Source organism: Ylistrum balloti, unplaced genomic scaffold (genome assembly GCF_031769215.1).
Source record: "Ylistrum balloti isolate Yb309-2 unplaced genomic scaffold, AGI_CSIRO_Ybal_v1 Utg370512, whole genome shotgun sequence".
Lineage (NCBI taxonomy): Eukaryota > Metazoa > Mollusca > Bivalvia > Pectinida > Pectinidae > Ylistrum > Ylistrum balloti.
Genome location: NW_026782330.1, coordinates 456051 through 476012, shown reverse-complemented (window position 1 = coordinate 476012; position 19962 = coordinate 456051). Strand labels below are relative to the sequence as shown.

At 37.1% G+C, this 19962-nt stretch overlaps 1 protein-coding gene across 1 annotated transcript; it reads left to right on the top strand.

The window, feature by feature from the left end:
* Positions 1-5013: 5013 nt before the first annotated feature.
* On the top strand, positions 5014-19033 carry LOC132555721 (annexin A7-like). Its single transcript, XM_060220082.1, has 9 exons — positions 5014-5103; positions 6078-6191; positions 6513-6603; positions 6928-7007; positions 10589-10645; positions 13979-14168; positions 14381-14439; positions 14679-14801; positions 17173-19033. The coding sequence occupies exons 1-9, from the start codon at positions 5080-5082 to the stop codon at positions 17233-17235; spliced, it is 801 nt and encodes a 266-aa protein (XP_060076065.1). The 5' UTR covers positions 5014-5079; the 3' UTR covers positions 17236-19033.
* Positions 19034-19962: the final 929 nt, after the last annotated feature.

Below are 19962 nucleotides of genomic sequence, written 5' to 3'. Positions count from 1 at the left end.
ACTATGAGAGCCTGTATATTTTATACAGAAGTTAGGTGTGAAGGTGTTAAGGTGAGCACTGACTATGAGAACCTGTATATTTGATACAAAAGTTAGGTGTTAAGGTGATCACTGACTATGAGAGCCTGTATATTTGATACAGAAGTTAGGTGTTAAGGTGATCACTGACTATGAGAGCCTGTATATTTGATACAGAAGTTAGGTGTTAAGGTGTTAAGGTGATCACTGACTATGAGAACCTGTATATTTGATACAGAAGTTAGGTGTTAAGGTGTTAAGGTGATCACTGACTATGAGAACCTGTATATTTGATACAGAAGTTAGGTGTGAAAGTGTTAAGGTGATCACTGACTATGAGAGCCTGTATATTTGATACAGAAGTTTGGTGTTAAGGTGATCACTGACTATGAGAACCTGTATATTTGATACAGAAGTTAGGTGTTAAGGTGATCACTGACTATGAGAACCTGTATATTTGATACAGAAGTTAGGTGTTAAGGTGTTAAGGTGATCACTGACTATGAGAGCCTGTATATTTGATACAGAAGTTAGGTGTGAAGGTGTTAAGGTGATCACTGACTATGAGAGCCTGTATATTTTATACAGAAGTTAGGTGTGAAGGTGTTAAGGTGAGCACTGACTATGAGAACCTGTATATTTGATACAAAAGTTAGGTGTTAAGGTGATCACTGACTATGAGAGCCTGTATATTTGATACAGAAGTTAGGTGTTAAGGTGATCACTGACTATGAGAGCCTGTATATTTGATACAGAAGTTAGGTGTTAAGGTGTTAAGGTGATCACTGACTATGAGAACCTGTATATTTGATACAGAAGTTAGGTGTTAAGGTGTTAAGGTGATCACTGACTATGAGAACCTGTATATTTGATACAGAAGTTAGGTGTGAAAGTGTTAAGGTGATCACTGACTATGAGAGCCTGTATATTTGATACAGAAGTTTGGTGTTAAGGTGATCACTGACTATGAGAACCTGTATATTTGATACAGAAGTTAGGTGTTAAGGTGATCACTGACTATGAGAACCTGTATATTTGATACAGAAGTTAGGTGTTAAGGTGATCACTGACTATGAGAGCCTGTATATTTGATACAGAAGTTAGGTGTGAAGGTGTTAAGGTGATCACTGACTATGAGAGCCTGTATATTTGATACAGAAGTTAGGTGTGAAGGTGTTAAGGTGATCACTGACTATGAGAGCCTGTATATTTGATACAAAAGTTAGGTGTGAAGGTGATCACTGACTATGAGAGCCTGTATATTTGATACAGAAGTTAGGTGTTAAGGTGATCACTGACTATGAGAGCCTGTATATTTGATACAGAAGTTAGGTGTGAAGGTGTTAAGGTGATCACTGACTATGAGAGCCTGTATATTTGATACAGAAGTTAGGTGTGAAGGTGTTAAGGTGATCACTGACTATGAGAGCCTGTATATTTGATACAAAAGTTAGGTGTGAAGGTGATCACTGACTATGAGAGCCTGTATATTTGATACAGAAGTTAGGTGTTAAGGTGATCACTGACTATGAGAACCTGTATATTTGATACAGAAGTTAGGTGTGAAGGTGTTAAGGTGATCACTGACTATGAGAGCCTGTATATTTGATACAGAAGTTGTTAAGGTGATCACTGACTATGAGAACCTGTATATTTGATACAGAAGTTAGATCACTGACTATGAGAGTCCAGAAGTTAGTATATTTGATACAGAAGTTAGGTGTTAAGGTGTTAAGGTGATCACTGACTATGAGAGCCTGTATATTTGATACAGAAGTTTGGTGTTAAGGTGATCACTGACTATGAGAACCTGTATATTTGATACAGAAGTTAGGTGTTAAGGTGATCACTGACTATGAGAGTCTGTATATTTGATACAGAAGTTAGGTGTTAAGGTGATCACTGACTATGAGAGCCTGTATATTTGATACAGAAGTTAGGTGTTAAGGTGTTAAGGTGATCACTGACTATGAGAGCCTGTATATTTGATACAGAAGCTAGGTGTGAAGGTGATCACTGACTATGAGAGCCTGTATATTTGATACAGAAGCTAGGTGTGAAGGTGTTAAGGTGATCACTGACTATGAGAGCCTGTATATTTGATACAGAAGTTAGGTGTTAAGGTGTTAAGGTGATCACTGACTATGAGAGCCTGTATATTTGATACAAAAGTTAGGTGTTAAGGTGATCACTGACTATGAGAGCCTGTATATTTGATACAGAAGTTAGGTGTTAAGGTGATCACTGACTATGAGAACCTGTATATTTGATACAGAAGTTAGGTGTGAAGGTGTTAAGGTGATCACTGACTATGAGAGCCTGTATATTTGATACAGAAGCTAGGTGTTAAGGTGATCACTGACTATGAGAACCTGTATATTTGATACAGAAGTTAGGTGTGAAGGTGTTAAGGTGATCACTGACTATGAGAGTCTGTATATTTGATACAGAAGTTAGGTGTTAAGGTGATCACTGACTATGAGAGCCTGTATATTTGATACAGAAGTTAGGTGTTAAGGTGTTAAGGTGATCACTGACTATGAGAGTCTGTATATTTGATACAGAAGTTAGGTGTTAAGGTGATCACTGACTATGAGAGCCTGTATATTTGATACAGAAGTTAGGTGTTAAGGTGTTAAGGTGATCACTGACTATGAGAGCCTGTATATTTGATACAGAAGTTAGGTGTTAAGGTGTTAAGGTGATCACTGACTATGAGAACCTGTATATTTGATACAGAAGTTAGGTGTTAAGGTGTTAAGGTGATCACTGACTATGAGAGCCTGTATATTTGATACAGAAGTTAGGTGTTAAGGTGTTAAGGTGATCACTGACTATGAGAGCCTGTATATTTGATACAGAAGCTAGGTGTTAAGGTGATCACTGACTATGAGAACCTGTATATTTGATACAGAAGTTAGGTGTGAAGGTGTTAAGGTGATCACTGACTATGAGAGTCTGTATATTTGATACAGAAGTTAGGTGTTAAGGTGATCACTGACTATGAGAGCCTGTATATTTGATACAGAAGTTAGGTGTTAAGGTGTTAAGGTGATCACTGACTATGAGAGTCTGTATATTTGATACAGAAGTTAGGTGTTAAGGTGATCACTGACTATGAGAGCCTGTATATTTGATACAGAAGTTAGGTGTTAAGGTGTTAAGGTGATCACTGACTATGAGAACCTGTATATTTGATACAGAAGTTAGGTGTTAAGGTGTTAAGGTGATCACTGACTATGAGAACCTGTATATTTGATACAGAAGTTAGGTGTTAAGGTGTTAAGGTGATCACTGACTATGAGAGCCTGTATATTTGATACAGAAGTTAGGTGTTAAGGTGTTAAGGTGATCACTGACTATGAGAACCTGTATATTTGATACAGAAGTTAGGTGTTAAGGTGATCACTGACTATGAGAACCTGTATATTTGATACAGAAGTTAGGTGTTAAGGTGATCACTGACTATGAGAACCTGTATATTTGATACAAAAGTTAGGTGTTAAAGTGTTAAGGGGATCAGTGACTATGAGAGCCTGTATATTTGATACAGAAGTTAGGTGTTAAGGTGATCACTGACTATGAGAACCTGTATATTTGATACAGAAGTTAGGTGTGAAGGTGTTAAGGTGATCACTGACTATGAGAGCCTGTATATTTGATACAGAAGTTTGGTGTTAAGGTGATCACTGACTATGAGAGCCTGTATATTTGATACAGAAGTTAGGTCTTAAGGTGATCACTGACTATGAGAACCTGTATATTTGATACAGAAGTTAGGTGTTAAGGTGTTAAGGTGATCACTGACTATGAGAGCCTGTATATTTGATACAGAAGTTAGGTGTTAAGGTGTTAAGGTGATCACTGACTATGAGAACCTGTATATTTGATACAGAAGCTAGGTGTGAAGGTGTTAAGGTGATCACTGACTATGAGAGCCTGTATATTTGATACAGAAGTTAGGTGTGAAGGTGTTAAGGTGATCACTGACTATGAGAACCTGTATATTTGATACAGAAGCTAGGTGTGAAGGTGTTAAGGTGATCACTGACTATGAGAGCCTGTATATTTGATACAGAAGTTAGGTGTGAAGGTGATCACTACAAATCATAACCCAAAAAAATTAGTTACATGTACTGCAGTCAGAGTTTGAGTGGAAAACAGGAGTTTTTTATGGGTTTGAGAATTGATAAGAATTCTTTAAACATAATCAAATTGTCTTTTAAAGGAACTCCATCTCCGGTAGAAAACAAATTTTAACATATAATATTTAAGGTTTTGGGTTTAAAACATAAGAATTTGAGGTTGTGTATGTATACCAGGTGCTGGAGCCAACCAATATAATCTCTTATCTGGACAAAATGTTGTGTACTTCAGACAAAATGTTGTGTACTTCAGACAAAATGTTGTGTACTTCAAACAAAATGTTGTGTACTTCAGACAAAATGTTGTGTACTTCAGACAAAATGTTGTGTACTTCAGACAAAATGGTGAAAGACTGAAAACTTTGTTGAATCTTCAGAACTTTCAAGATCTTGAATAATTTTCTTATTCACCTATAATTAATTACCTTCAGTAAACAATAGAAATTGACATGTTACATTTTGTAGATAGAATTCTTGGTGATTAAATTAGATTTTTTAAATCTGAATTTTCATGTGTTAAGAGACTGTTACTTTAGAAACATGTAGCAGGGGTAACTTGACAAATAATCCTGTGGATTTTTTGTTATTATCTTGGTAAATAGCAGGACATCTTATTTCCACTCTATATACATTACTGTATAGAATAATAAGGTGATTCCATTTATGGTGACGGTAAATATATTTAAATTAAAAAGTTTTTGATTTTACAAGTGTTAGGTTATTAACTTGGTGTTGATAACCTTCAGCACACTAATTACTATGTTAATTTTACGGTATTTATAATTACAGTATTATATTTGGTATTTTTAATGTACATTGTATTTAATGTTTTCATTGTATTGTAGGAACTGATGAAAAAGCCATCATTGACATCTTGGCTTTCCGATCAAATGAGCAAAGACAGCAAATTAAAGTTATGTTTAAAACCTGTTTTGGTAGAGTAAGTATCATTTAGAAGATTTAGCAGACATATTGGAGACTTGTATTTGTTTTAAAGTTTTATGATTTAGAATACTTGGTAATCTTTGCATAGACTTGCTGAAATCAATTTCTGTCTTTATTTAAACTTTCTAAATGAATGAGACTTGGTGCCACCTCAGTTTGTGTTTTATAGATTTGGTGCCACCTCAGTTTGTGTTTTAAAATTCATAGATTTGGTGCCACCTCAGTTTGTGTTTTAGAGATTTGGTGCCACCTCAGTTTGTGTTTTAAAATTCATAGATTTGGTGCCACCTCAGTTTGTGTTTTATAGATTTGGTGCCACTTCAGTTTGTGTTTTAAAATTCATAGATTTGGTGCCACCTCAGTTTGTGTTTTAAAATTCATAGATTTGGTGCCACCTCAGTTTGTGTTTTAAAATTTATAGATTTGGTGCCACCTCAGTTTGTGTTTTATAGATTTGGTGCCACCTCAGTTTGTGTTTTAAAATTTATAGATTTGGTGACATCTCAGTTTGTGTTTTATATTTGGTGACATCTCAGTTTGTGTTTTATATTTGGTGACACCTCAGTTTGTATTTTATATTTGGTGACACCTCAGTTTGTGTTTTATATTTGGTGACACTTCAGTTTGTATTTTATATTTGGTGACACCTCAGTTTGTATTTTATATTTGGTGACACCTCAGTTTGTGTTTTATATTTGGTGACACCTAACTTTGTGTTTTAAAAGTTGGTATTTTATTACTTCACTTTGGCTTCTCTTGGTATTTTTATGTTGAGGAGATCTAGACCAAGTTTGTGTAACTTATAAAAGATTGTTTGAACCAAAATTTGTCACTTTTTACTGTAAGTCATTTCATTTGCAAGATTCTGACAATTTTGGAACAAGTCTTTTTTTTCTGTTTATTTCAGACATACTTTTTCAATAATTTAGAAATCGTTATTTATTGTACTGATCATCTTTTTCCTTGAAGGATCTCATTCATGATTTGAAGAGTGAACTGGGAGGCAAGTTTGAAGATGTAATATTAGCTTTGATGATGAAACCAGATGAATTTGATGCTTATGAGCTGAAGAGAGCAATGAAGGTAATTTGTCATTACCCTGGAATCGTGTGTTCTATGTGTTTAACAGGAACATCTCTTGTACAGCCTTAATAGTTTATCTTGAAAAGGATGAAAAATAAGTAGCAGAGTTACTCTTGATGCTGCACTACAGCACTGCTTTCATTTTTAACGGTCAATTTTTTTTCTCTATTATATAGTCAGATCAGGATAAAGAATAGATATCAATTAAAACATGTTAATACTGTAGTCAGTGTTCTGAAGGTAAACTTGTTCTACTGGTGCTTCAGCTGAATGGAGCAGCTTTGATAACAGTAAATATTGTAACGTTTTGTTGTTGGACAGGGACTAGGAACAGATGAGGATGCTATGATAGAAATCTTATGTACGAGGAGTAATAAGGAAATCCAGGCTATTGTATCTGCCTACAAGACGTGTGAGTGTCGCCGCAGATGTTTTAGTATTACGGTGCCAATTCAAAGATATTGTCATATGAAGGGACTGGTAGTGCTCATTTGATTGAGAATCTAACATCGCATTCTCACATGGAATATTTTGTGTTTAGACCTGTTACTGTCAAAAGCAAGATCACTTATACAGAAACTGAATATTTAAATGACCTTAAGATGTCCTTTGTTGCTAACTCTAAATAATATGAATATTTTAAAGAAGTTTGCAATACCAGTCAGTTTTTTGTGATTTCTTTAAACCAAATTAAGGTAAAATAGTTATTTAACATAATGAATTGCCAATGTTTCAGTATATAAAAGTGCTCTGGAGAAGGACATACAGGGAGACACATCTGGGCACTTTAAAAGACTGATGATCTCCATGTCAGCAGTAAGTAAATATGAGTAAGGTACACAGCCGTGAGTGACAGTGAGTAAGGTATAACACAGCTGTAAATGACAGTAAGGTATAACACAGCTGTGAGTGACAGTAAGGTATAACACAGCTGTGAGTGACAGTAAGGTAAAACACAGCTGTGAGTGACAGTAAGGTATAACACAGCTGTGAGTGACAGTGAGTAAGGTATAACACAGCTGTGAGTGACAGTAAGGTATAACACAGCTGTGAGTGACAGTGAGTAAGGTATTACACAGCTGTAAGTGACAGTAAGGTATAACAAAGCTTTGAGTGACAGTGAGTAAGGTATAACACAGCCGTGAGTGACAGTGAGTAAGGTATAACACAGCTGTGAGTGACAGTAAGGTATAACACAGCTGTGAGTGACAGTAAGGTATAACACAGCTGTGAGTGACAGTAAGGTATAACACAGCTGTGAGTGACAGTAAGGTATAAAACAGCTGTGAGTGACAGTGAGTAAGGTATGACACAGCTGTGAGTGACAGTAAGGTATAACACAGCTGTGAGTGACAGTGAGCTATAACACAGCTGTGGTAGACAGTGAGTAAGGTATAACACAGCTGTGAGTGACAGTAAGGTATAACACAGCTGTGAGTAACAGTAAGGTATAACACAGCTGTGAGTGACAGTAGGGTATAACACAGCTGTGAGTGACAGTAAGTAAGGTATAACACAGCTGTGAGTGACAGTGAGTAAGGTATAACACAGCTGTGAGTGACAGTGAGTAAGGTATAACACAGCTGTGAGTGACAGTAAGGTATAGCACAGCTGTGAGTGACAGTAAGGTATAAAACAGCTGTGAGTGACAGTGAGTAAGGTATAACACAGCTGTGAGTGACAGTAAGGTATAACACAGCTGTGAGTGACAGTGAGTAAGGTATAACACAGCTGTGAGTGACAGTAAGGTATAACACAGCTGTGAGTGACAGTGAGTAAGGTAACACACAGCTGGTGACAGTCAGTAAGGTATAACACAGCTGTGAGTGACAGTATGGTATATAACACAGCTGTGAGTGACAGTAAGTAAGGTATAACACAGCTGTGAGTGACAGTGAGTAAGGTATAACACAGCTGTGAGTGACAGTGAGTAAGGTATAACACAGCTGTGAGTGACAGTGAGTAAGGTATAACACAGCTGTGAGTAACAGTAAGGTATAACACAGCTGTGATTGACAGTGAAGGTATAACACAGCTGTGCTGTGAGTGACAGTAAGGTATAACACAGGTATGACAGTGAGTAAGGTATAACACAGCTGTGAGTGACAGTAAGGTATAAAACAGCTGTAAGTGACAGTGAGGTATAACACAGCTGTGAGTGACAGTAAGTAAGGTATAACACAGCTGTGAGTGACAGTGAGTAAGGTATAACACAGCTGTGAGTGACAGTGAGTAGGGTATGACACAGCTGTGAGTGACAGTAAGGTATAACACAGCTGTGAGTGACAGTAAGTAAGGTATAACACAGCTGTGAGTGACAGTGAGTAAGGTATAACACAGCTGTGAGTGACAGTGAGTAAGGTATAACACAGCTGTGAGTAACAGTAAGGTATAACACAGCTGTGATTGACAGTGAGTAAGGTATAACACAGCTGTGAGTGACAGTAAGGTATAGCACAGCTGTGAGTGACAGTAAGGTATAAAACAGCTGTGAGTGACAGTGAGTAAGGTATAACACAGCTGTGAGTGACAGTAAGGTATAACACAGCTGTAGTGACAGTATAAACACAGCTGTGAGTGACAGTGAGTAAGGTATAACACAGCTGTGAGTGACAGTGTGAGTAACAGGGTATAACACAGCTGTGAGTGACAGTGACACAGCTGTGAGTGACAGTATATAGTGACACACAGCTGTGAGTGACAGTAAGACAACACAGCTGTGAGTGACACAGCTGTGAGTGACAGGGTATAACACAGCTGTGAGTGACAGTGAGTAAGGTATAACACAGCTGTGAGTGACAGTAAGGTATAACACAGCTGTGAGTGACAGTAAGGTATAACACAGCTGTGAGTGACAGTGAGTAAGGTATAACACAGCTGTGAGTGACAGTGAGTAAGGTATAACACAGCTGTGAGTGACAGTAAGGTATAACACAGCTGTGAGTGACAGTGAGTAAGGTATAACACAGCTGTGAGTGACAGTAAGGTATAACACAGCTGTGAGTGAGAGTGAGAAAGGTACACAGCCATGAGTGACAGTAAGGTATAACACAGCTGTGAGTGACAGTAGGGTATATAACACAGCTGTGAGTGACAGTATAACACAGCTGTGAGGACAGTATAACACAGCTGTGAGTGACAGTAAGGTATAACACAGCTGTGAGTGACAGTGAGCTGTGAGTGAGGTATAACACAGCTGTGAGTGACAGTAAGGTATAACACAGCTGTGAGTGGTATAACACAGCTGTGAGTGACAGTGAGTAAGGTATAACACAGCTGTGAGTAACAGTAAGGTATAACACAGCTGTGATTGACAGTGAGTAAGGTATAACACAGCTGTGAGTGACAGTAAGGTATAACACAGCTGTGAGTGACAGTAAGGTATAACACAGCTGTGAGTGACACAGTGTGAGTGACAGTATAACACAGCTGTGGTAAGGTATAACACAGCTGTGAGTGACAGTGAGTAAGGTATAACACAGCTGTGAGTGACAGTGAGACACAGCTGTGAGTGACAGTAAGGTATAACACAGCTGTGAGTGTAAGGTATAACAGCTGTGAGTGACAGTAGGTATAACACAGCTGTGAGTGACAGTAAGTAAGGTATAACACAGCTGTGAGTGACAGTAAGGTATACAGTGACACAGCTGTGAGTGACAGTAAGGTATAACACAGCTGTGAGTGACAGTAAGGTATAACACAGCTGTGAGTGACAGTGAGTAAGGTATAACACAGCTGTGAGTGACAGTGAGTAGGGTATGACACAGCTGTGAGTGACAGTAAGGTATAACACAGCTGTGAGTGACAGTGAGGTATAACACAGCTGTGAGTGACAGTAAGGTATAACACAGCTGTGAGTGACAGTGAGAAAGGTACACAGCCATGAGTGACAGTAAGGTATAACACAGCTGTGAGTGACAGTAAGGTATAACACAGCTGTGAGTGACAGTGAGTAAGGTATAACACAGCTTTGAGTGACAGTAAGTAAGGTATAACACAGCTTTGAGTGACAGTGAGTAAGGTATAGCACAGCCGTGAGTGACAGTGAGTAAGGTATAACACAGCTGTGAGTGACAGTGAGTAGGGTATAACACAGCTGTGAGTGACAGTAAGGTATAACACAGCTGTGAGTGACAGTAAGGTATAACACAGCTGTGAGTGACAGTAAGGTATAACACAGCTGTGAGTGACAGTGAGTAAGGTATAACACAGCTGTGAGTAACAGTAAGGTATAACACAGCTGTGAGTGACAGTAAGGTATAACACATCTGTGAGTGACAGTAAGGTATAACACAGCTTTGAGTGACAGTAAGGTATAACACAGCTGTGAGTGACAGTGAGAAAGGTGTGATTCTGTATTTATTTCCAGTGGTTTAATGTGATATCTATTTTTCCAGGGAGGACGACAGGAAGGTCAGGCTGTTGATATGAACAAAGCACAACAAGATGCACAGGTAAAGCTTCCTCAATTAGGAGTTCAGTAAATTTGGGAAAGAATTTATTATGATTATTTGTGATTAGAGATAATTATAACATTGAACTTAGTGTTTTCACCCTTTCTACAATTTATAATATTTTAATGGGACCTTATCATCATGTCCATCTCATCAAGGTCATTGTCTAAATAAAGATATAACTGGTAGTGTTTACCAGTAGGTATATCATTGTCACTGGTAGTGTTTACCAGTAGGTGTATCATTGTCACTGGTAGTGTTTACCAGTAGGTATATCATTGTCACTGGTAGTGTTTACCAGTAGGTATATCATTGTCACTGGTAGTGTTTACCAGTAGGTATATCATTGTCACTGGTAGTGTTTACCAGTAGGTATATCATTGTCACTGGTAGTGTTTACCAGTAGGTATATCATTGTCACTGGTAGTGTTTACCAGTAGGTATATCATTGTCACTGGTAGTGTTTACCAGTAGGTATATCATTGTCACTGGTAGTGTTATATATCCAGTAGTGTATATATATCATTGTCACTGGTAGTGTTTACCAGTAGGTATATCATTGTCACTGGTAGTGTTTACCAGTAGGTATATCATTGTCACTGGTAGTGTTTACCAGTAGGTATATCATTGTCACTGGTAGTGTTTACCAGTAGGTATATCATTGTCACTGGTAGTGTTTACCAGTAGGTATATCATTGTCACTGGTAGTGTTTACCAGTAGGTATATCATTGTCACTGGTAGTGTTTACCAGTAGGTATATCATTGTCACTGGTAGTGTTTACCAGTAGGTATATCATTGTCACTGGTAGTGTTTACCAGTATATCATTGTCACTGGTAGTGTTTACCAGTATATCATTGTCACTGGTAGTGTTTACCAGTAGGTGTATCATTGTCACTGGTAGTGTTTACCAGTAGGTATATCATTGTCACTGGTAGTGTTTACCAGTATATCATTGTCACTGGTAGTGTTTACCAGTATATCATTGTCACTGGTAGTGTTTACCAGTAGGTATATCATTGTCACTGGTAGTGTTTACCAGTAGGTATATCATTGTCACTGGTAGTGTTTACCAGTAGGTATATCATTGTCACTGGTAGTGTTTACCAGTATATCATTGTCACTGGTAGTGTTTACCAGTAGGTATATCATTGTCACTGGTAGTGTTTACCAGTAGGTATATCATTGTCACTGGTAGTGTTTACCAGTATATCATTGTCACTGGTAGTGTTTACCAGTAGGTATATATATCATTGTCACTGGTAGTGTTTACCAGTATATCATTGTCACTGGTAGTGTTTACCAGTAGGTATATCATTGTCACTGGTAGTGTTTACCAGTAGGTATATCATTGTCACTGGTAGTGTTTACCAGTATATCATTGTCATTGTCACTGGTAGTGTTTACCAGTAGGTATATCATTGTCACTGGTAGTGTTTACCAGTAGGTATATCATTGTCACTGGTAGTGTTTACCAGTAGGTATATCATTGTCACTGGTAGTGTTTACCAGTATATCATTGTCACTGGTAGTGTTTACCAGTATATCATTGTCACTGGTAGTGTTTACCAGTATATATCATTGTCACTGGTAGTGTTTACCAGTAGGTATATCATTGTCACTGGTAGTGTTTACCAGTATATATCATTGTCACTGGTAGTGTTTACCAGTATATATCATTGTCACTGGTAGTCACACTGGTAGTGTTTACCAGTATATCATTGTCACTGGTAGTGTTTACCAGTAGGTATATCATTGTCACTGGTAGTGTTTACCAGTAGTGTATATATCATTGTCACTGGTAGTGTTTACCAGTATATCATTGTCACTGGTAGTGTTTACCAGTATATCATTGTCACTGGTAGTGTTTACCAGTTTACCAGTATATCATTGTCACTGGTAGTGTTTACCTGTAGTTCTATCATTGTCACTGGTAGTGTTTACCAGTATATCATTGTCACTGGTAGTGTTTACCAGTAGGTATATCATTGTCACTGGTAGTGTTTACCAGTATATCATTGTCACTGGTAGTGTTTACCAGTATATCATTGTCACTGGTAGTGTTTACCAGTATATCATTGTCAGGTATATCATTGTCACTGGTAGTGTTTACCAGTATATCATTGTCACTGGTAGTGTTTACCAGTATATCATTGTCACTGGTAGTGTTTACCAGTAGGTATATCATTGTCACTGGTAGTGTTTACCAGTATATCATTGTCACTGGTAGTGTGTACCAGTATATCATTGTTACTGGTAGTGTTTACCAGTATATCATTGTCACTGGTAGTGTTTACCAGTATATCATTGTCACTGGTAGTGTTTACCTGTAGGTATATCATTGTCACTGGTAGTGTTTACCAGTATATCATTGTCACTGGTAGTGTTTACCAGTATATCATTGTCACTGGTAGTGTTTACCAGTAGGTATATCATTGTCACTGGTAGTGTTTACCAGTAGGTATATCATTGTCACTGGTAGTGTTTACCAGTATATCATTGTCACTGGTAGTGTTTACCTGTAGGTATATCATTGTCACTGGTAGTGTTTACCAGTATATCATTGTCACTGGTAGTGTTTACCAGTAGGTATATCATTGTCACTGGTAGTGTTTACCAGTAGGTATATCATTGTCACTGGTAGTGTTTACCAGTATATCATTGTCACTGGTAGTGTTTACCAGTAGGTATATCATTGTCACTGGTAGTGTTTACCAGTATATCATTGTCACTGGTAGTGTTTACCAGTATATCATTGTCACTGGTAGTGTTTACCAGTATATCATTGTCACTGGTAGTGTTTACCAGTATATCATTGTCACTGGTAGTGTTTACCAGTATATCATTGTCACTGGTAGTGTTTACCAGTATATCATTGTCACTGGTAGTGTTTACCAGTATATCATTGTCACTGGTAGTGTTTACCAGTAGTTATATCATTGTCACTGGTAGTGTTTACCAGTATATCATTGTCACTGGTAGTGTTTACCAGTATATCATTGTCACTGGTAGTGTTTACCAGTATATCATTGTCACTGGTAGTGTTTACCAGTATATCATTGTCACTGGTAGTGTTTACCAGTAGTTATATCATTGTCACTGGTAGTGTTTACCAGTATATCATTGTCACTGGTAGTGTTTACCAGTAGTTATATCATTGTCACTGGTAGTGTTTACCAGTATATCATTGTCACTGGTAGTGTTTGCCAGTAGGTATATCATTGTCACTGGTAGTGTATACCACTAGGTATATCATTGTCACTGGTAGTGTTTACCAGTAGGTATTCAGAATTTCTTTAATTCCATCATTTTTGTGTACTTCTGTTGTTACAGAGACTGCACCAAGCAGGAGAGAAAAGATGGGGTACAGATGAATCTGCATTTAACATGATCATGGCGTCCCAGAGCTATGAGCAGCTGAAGGCTGTGTTTGAGGCTTACCAGAGGCTCAGTGGAAAGGACATTGAAAAGTCGATCAAGAGTGAAATGTCTGGAAACCTTGAGCTGGGCATGCTTGCCATTGGTAAGTGTGTTATAATTCTGAACATTGAATTGATAACAGCTGGTAACAATCTTGACTTGATTGTTTTGTGTTCTTTGAGATGTTACGGACAAAGTTTCCAAAATAAACATGAATCAATCTTGGTAAGACAAACAATATTTTTGATCCAAAACATAGATCCATTACACAAAAAAGCTTCAGAATGCTGAAACTTAAGTTTTCTTTAATTCCAGTAAAGTGTGTGAAGAACAGGTCCGGGTATTTTGCGGAGAAGCTTTACAAGAGCATGAAGGTAGGTATGACAATGATGAAATCTATATACAGACACTAACCAGCGCAACCTTAACAAAGCCCTAGATTAACAAAGAGGAGAGCTTTAAAATACTGAAGTAAAGTTGTTTCCCTGTTCACAAATTCAGGTTATCAAACACAAAAAACATTGGATAAATGTATGCTGAAAGAGACATTATGATCAAAATAATTTCGTTTAAATTCACCACCTTGTCAAACTGAGTAAACCTGCTCTTTCAGGGCGCTGGAACTGACGATCGTGGCCTGATTCGTGTTGTTGTCACCAGGTGTGAAGTTGATATGGTACAGATCAAACAACAATTCCAGGCAATGTATGGACAGTCACTGGAATCTTTTATCAAGGTAGGCATAATCACTGGACAGGTAAACACAGGTGTTACAGGACATCAGGGTTATAAACACAGGTGTTACAGGACATCAGGGTTATAAACACAGGTGTTACAGGACATCAGGGTCATAAACAGAGGTGTTACAGGACATCAGGGTTATAGACAAAGGTGTTACTGGACATCAGGGTCATAAACAGAGGTGTTACAGGACACCAGGGTTATAAACACAAGTGTTACAGGACATCAGGGTTATAGACATAGGTGTTACAGGACATCAGGGTTATAGACACAGGTGTTACTGGACATCAGGGTTATAGACACAGGTGTTACAGGACATCAGGGTTATAGACATAGGTGTTACAGGACATCAGGGTTATAGACACAGGTGTTACAGGACATCAGGGTTATAAACACAGGTGTTACAGGACATCAGGGTTATAAACACAGGTGTTACAGGACATCAGGGTTATAGACACAGGTGTTACAGGACATCAGGGTTATAAACACAGGTGTTACTGGACATCAGGGTTATAGACACAGGTGTTACAGGACATCAGGGTTATAGACACAGGTGTTACAGGACATCAGGGTTATAGACACAGGTGTTACAGGACATCAGGGTTATAGACACAGGTGTTACAGGACATCAGGGTTATAAACACAGGTGTTACAGGACATCAGGGTTATAGACACAGGTGTTACAGGACATCAGGGTTATAAACACAGGTGTTACTGGACATCAGGGTTATAAACACAGGTGTTACAGGACATCAGGGTTATAGACACAGGTGTTACAGGACATCAGGGTTATAGACACAGGTGTTACAGGACATCAGGGTTATAGACACAGGTGTTACAGGACATCAGGGTTATAGACACAGGTGTTACAGGACATCAGGGTTATAAACACAGGTGTTACAGGACATCAGGGTTATAAACACAGGTGTTACAGGACATCAGGGTTATAAACACAGGTGTTACTGGACATCAGGGTTATAAACACAGGTGTTACAGGACATCAGGGTTATAAACACAGGTGTTACTGGACATCAGGGTAACATGTAACAGAGGTGTTACAGGACATCAGGGTTATAGACACAGGTGTTACAGGACATCAGGGTTATAAACACAGGTGTTACGGGACATCAGGGTTATAAACACAGGTGTTACAGGACATCAGGGTTATTAACACAGGTGTTACAGGACATCAGGGTTATAGACATAGGTGTTACAGGACATCAGGGTTATAGACACAGGTGTTACAGGACATCAGGGTTATAAACACAGGTGTTACAGGACATCAGGGTTATAAACACAGGTGTTACTGGACATCAGGGTTATAGACACAGGTGTTACAGGACATCAGGGTTATAAACACAGGTGTTACAGGACATCAGGGTTATAAACACAGGTGTTACTGGACATCAGGGTTATAGACACAGGTGTTACAGGACATCAGGGTTATAAACACAGGTGTTACAGGACATCAGGGTTATAAACACAGGTGTTACAGGACATCAGGGTTATAGACACAGGTGTTACAGGACATCAGGGTTATAAACACAGGTGTTACAGGGCATCAGGTGTTACAGGACATCAGGGTTATAAACACAGGTGTTACTGGACATCAGGGTTATAAACACAGGTGTTACAGGACATCAGGGTTATAAACACAGGTGTTACTGGACATCAGGGTAACATGTATCACAGGTGTTGGTTACATACATATAAACACAGGTGTTACTGGAATTCTTAGTTACATATAAACACAGGTGTTACTGGAATTCTTGGTTACATATAAACACAGGTGTTACTGGAATTCTTAGTTACATATAAACACAGGTGTTACTGGAATTCTTGGTTACATGTAAACACAGGTGTTACTGGAATTCTTGGTTACATGTAAACACAGGTGTTACTGGAATTCTTGGTTACATGTAAACACAGGTGTTACTGGAATTCTTGGTTACATGTAAACACAGGTGTTACTGGAATTCATGGTTACATGTAAACACAGGTGTTACTGGAATTCTTGGTTACATGTAAACACAGGTGTTACTGGAATTCTTGGTTACATGTAAACACAGGTGTTACTGGAATTCTTGGTTACATGTAAACACAGGTGTTACTGGAATTCTTGGTTACATGTAAACACAGGTGTTACTGGAATTCTTGGTTACATGTAAACACAGGTGTTACTGGAATTCTTGGTTACATGTAAACACAGGTGTTACTGGAATTCTTGGTTACATATAAACACAGGTGTTACTGGAATTCTTGGTTACATATAAACACAGGTGTTACTGGAATTCAGGGTATTAATATTATTTGATGATTGTAATTGGAAATGCTTTTTGATTTAATGTAAATCTTACTTGTTGTAGGGAGACACTTCGGGTGACTACAAGAAAGTTCTGCTGGCTCTGGTGAGTCAGGGAGGTTACTAACTGTGACCACACACTGACCAAATCAGGGCAATCTGGCTGTACACTACACAGAGGTTTCAGAGCAACTCTAAGTTTGGAACATGTGTCGTGTGTTGTGTCCCCAATATATCATATACACTTTAACTCTTTTCTTACACATTTTTTCACATACATAATGTCGTCCACAAGGAATGAAACAGAAAAAAATGAGGACACATGTGTTTATGTATATTTATACAATGTTGATGAAGTAAAGGACACAAGTATGTGTATAAAACAGTACAGACATGGGATTGTCCAGTCTTATTAAAACATGTACTGTTAAATATCATCCATTCTTTCTTAATGGTGGCTAACTATTACAACTACACAAAGTGATATCTATTTAGGAACTTGTAATGTCACTGAGGTCTTCAAGAACATTTCTTTGTACCAGTTTCCTGGTTTAGGGTACCGAAGTAAACATTATACACAATTAACAGGGAAGGATGGAGACAACTCTGATGCTGACTTTCCTATGGTTAGATAACAAGTAAAGTTTAAGTGGTCTGAAAAGTGTCTAAAATGACGATCGTTAAGCTAGTCATGATAATGTTTACAGTGATATTTGGTACCATTGATCAATAATTGATTCCCTGTTGTACTTTACAATTTTGTTTTATGTGTTGTACACTTGCAGACAATTTGTCTGACATTGGTCATTGTTTTAGAGAAGAATGTTTTAAAATCTTGTTTATACTAAAATCACTTTCAGATTTCAATTTATATTTCTACAGTTTGAAGTTGATGGTGCATAGTTTGTGAAACATGTATCAAGCTTTGTTAAAAGTAGCTAGAGATTGACACAGATCAAGTTTAAGTTATGTCAAGGTTTTATGCAACTGAATCCAAAGAAAAAATGAATTATAAAAAAAACTGTGTTCATGATGACATGTAAATAAGCTGCCATGAAATATAACCAGCTTCAGTTTGATGTCTACTGTGCCTTCAGAGTAACCTACATGTTATTTGTGGTTCAGATAGTTTTTAAATTATCACTAGACAAAGTTTGCTATCAGTTACATTCACGCTTATTCTTCAAAAGGCAACCATATAGTAAATGTTATAATATCCTGTCTAGAACATCGTCTCTGATAGGAACTGGTTGTCCTGATCTGATGTTTACAACAAATTTATAGCAAATATGAACTGCTTGGAGGTGGAAGCTTCAGATGAAGGATGTTTGATGGTGAAATATTTTATCTCAAAGAGTATACTTCTGTAATATCAAATAAGCATAATTTATGGTGTTAATTGAGAGTTCCGTGAAAGAATGTACAAGTTACCTATATTACCAGGTCCTTTTGAAAGTGCTAACTCGTATGTTGTTAGATATATCTGTATACATTTGATAGTTACGTATCTAATCAGTTTCACCTTGTAATGTCAGTTTCCCAATGTAGTTTTCCCAGCAGTGTAATGTTAGTTATAAGTGTTTATTTGTGTTTTGTTTGTAATTGTTCTACATTTTTCTAGCATCAATTAAACTAAACATAGTGTTAATTAAAGACCTTCTCCTTTGTTGATTTATGTCTCAGGGAGAAAAAAACACATACTTGGGTAAATAAAGAAACTCTTTTTGCTGTCATGATTTTTCAGAATGTGTTTTTTACATGTTTTTAAAAACTCGTAATTAAAAAAATTGAAAGTGCTGCAATATATAAATAATTTGTACACATGAATGTTTCGCTTTACTGAAAATTTAAAAAGTTGAAATGTATCCAATTGTCCAAGGTTGAATTTCCTGCATTATTCTTTTGAAATAAACAAAAGATCTGAATCAAGAGTTGGATTAACATTAATTTGATGAATATTACAACACTTAGGGGTTGTATTCATGTCGATACAAAGCTATAATTTTGTATGAGATGGTGACAGTGAAATGTTACCAGCTCTGGAATTAACAAGGTTTCTTTTGTGATGAGATGGTTAGAAAACCAGTGATATAAAATCATTATAGTGATAGTAGGTATGCAGAATCTTCATCAACACAGTTCATCAGGCTTTTGTTTACAATATATAAGTGAATATTAATCAGGAGTTGTTGTATGTTTCATATACAACTCACATTTACTAAAAGATCACTTATTTTGGGGCATATCTGTACATAAATATTGTATTTCTTATTGCAATCATTATTGAAAAATTGATTGTCCTTAAAATCTAACTGCATACAAAAGATTTAAAATTGTTCTTAGTTTAAACAATATTTTCTTTTACTATGACAACAAAGTAAACCGACATATTTTGTATTTTTGGAAAACAATCTTAGATCTTTTATTGACTCCTTTCCCAAGTACATACAACAGCAAATGGAACTTCTGGTCTTAGAACACCTTGTGTACATCATATTGTAAATAACAATTAAATCTAACAATTGGACATGGTATATACACATGGTGAAAGAATGTAGAATACATTAGTATATAAAGTATAGGACAAATAATGGATATTTGTGGTCAAGTATAAGTTACAGTATGTAATAGTATTGAGTAACGTGTATCAAAACTTGGCTGTTATTACAATAGATTACACACAAATGGCTGTTATTACAATAGATTACACACAAATGGCTGTTATTACAATAGATTACACACAATTGGCTGTTATTACAATAGATTACACACAAATGGCTGTTATTACAATAGATTACACACAAATGGCTGTTATTACAATAAATTACACACAAATGGCTGTTATTACAATAGA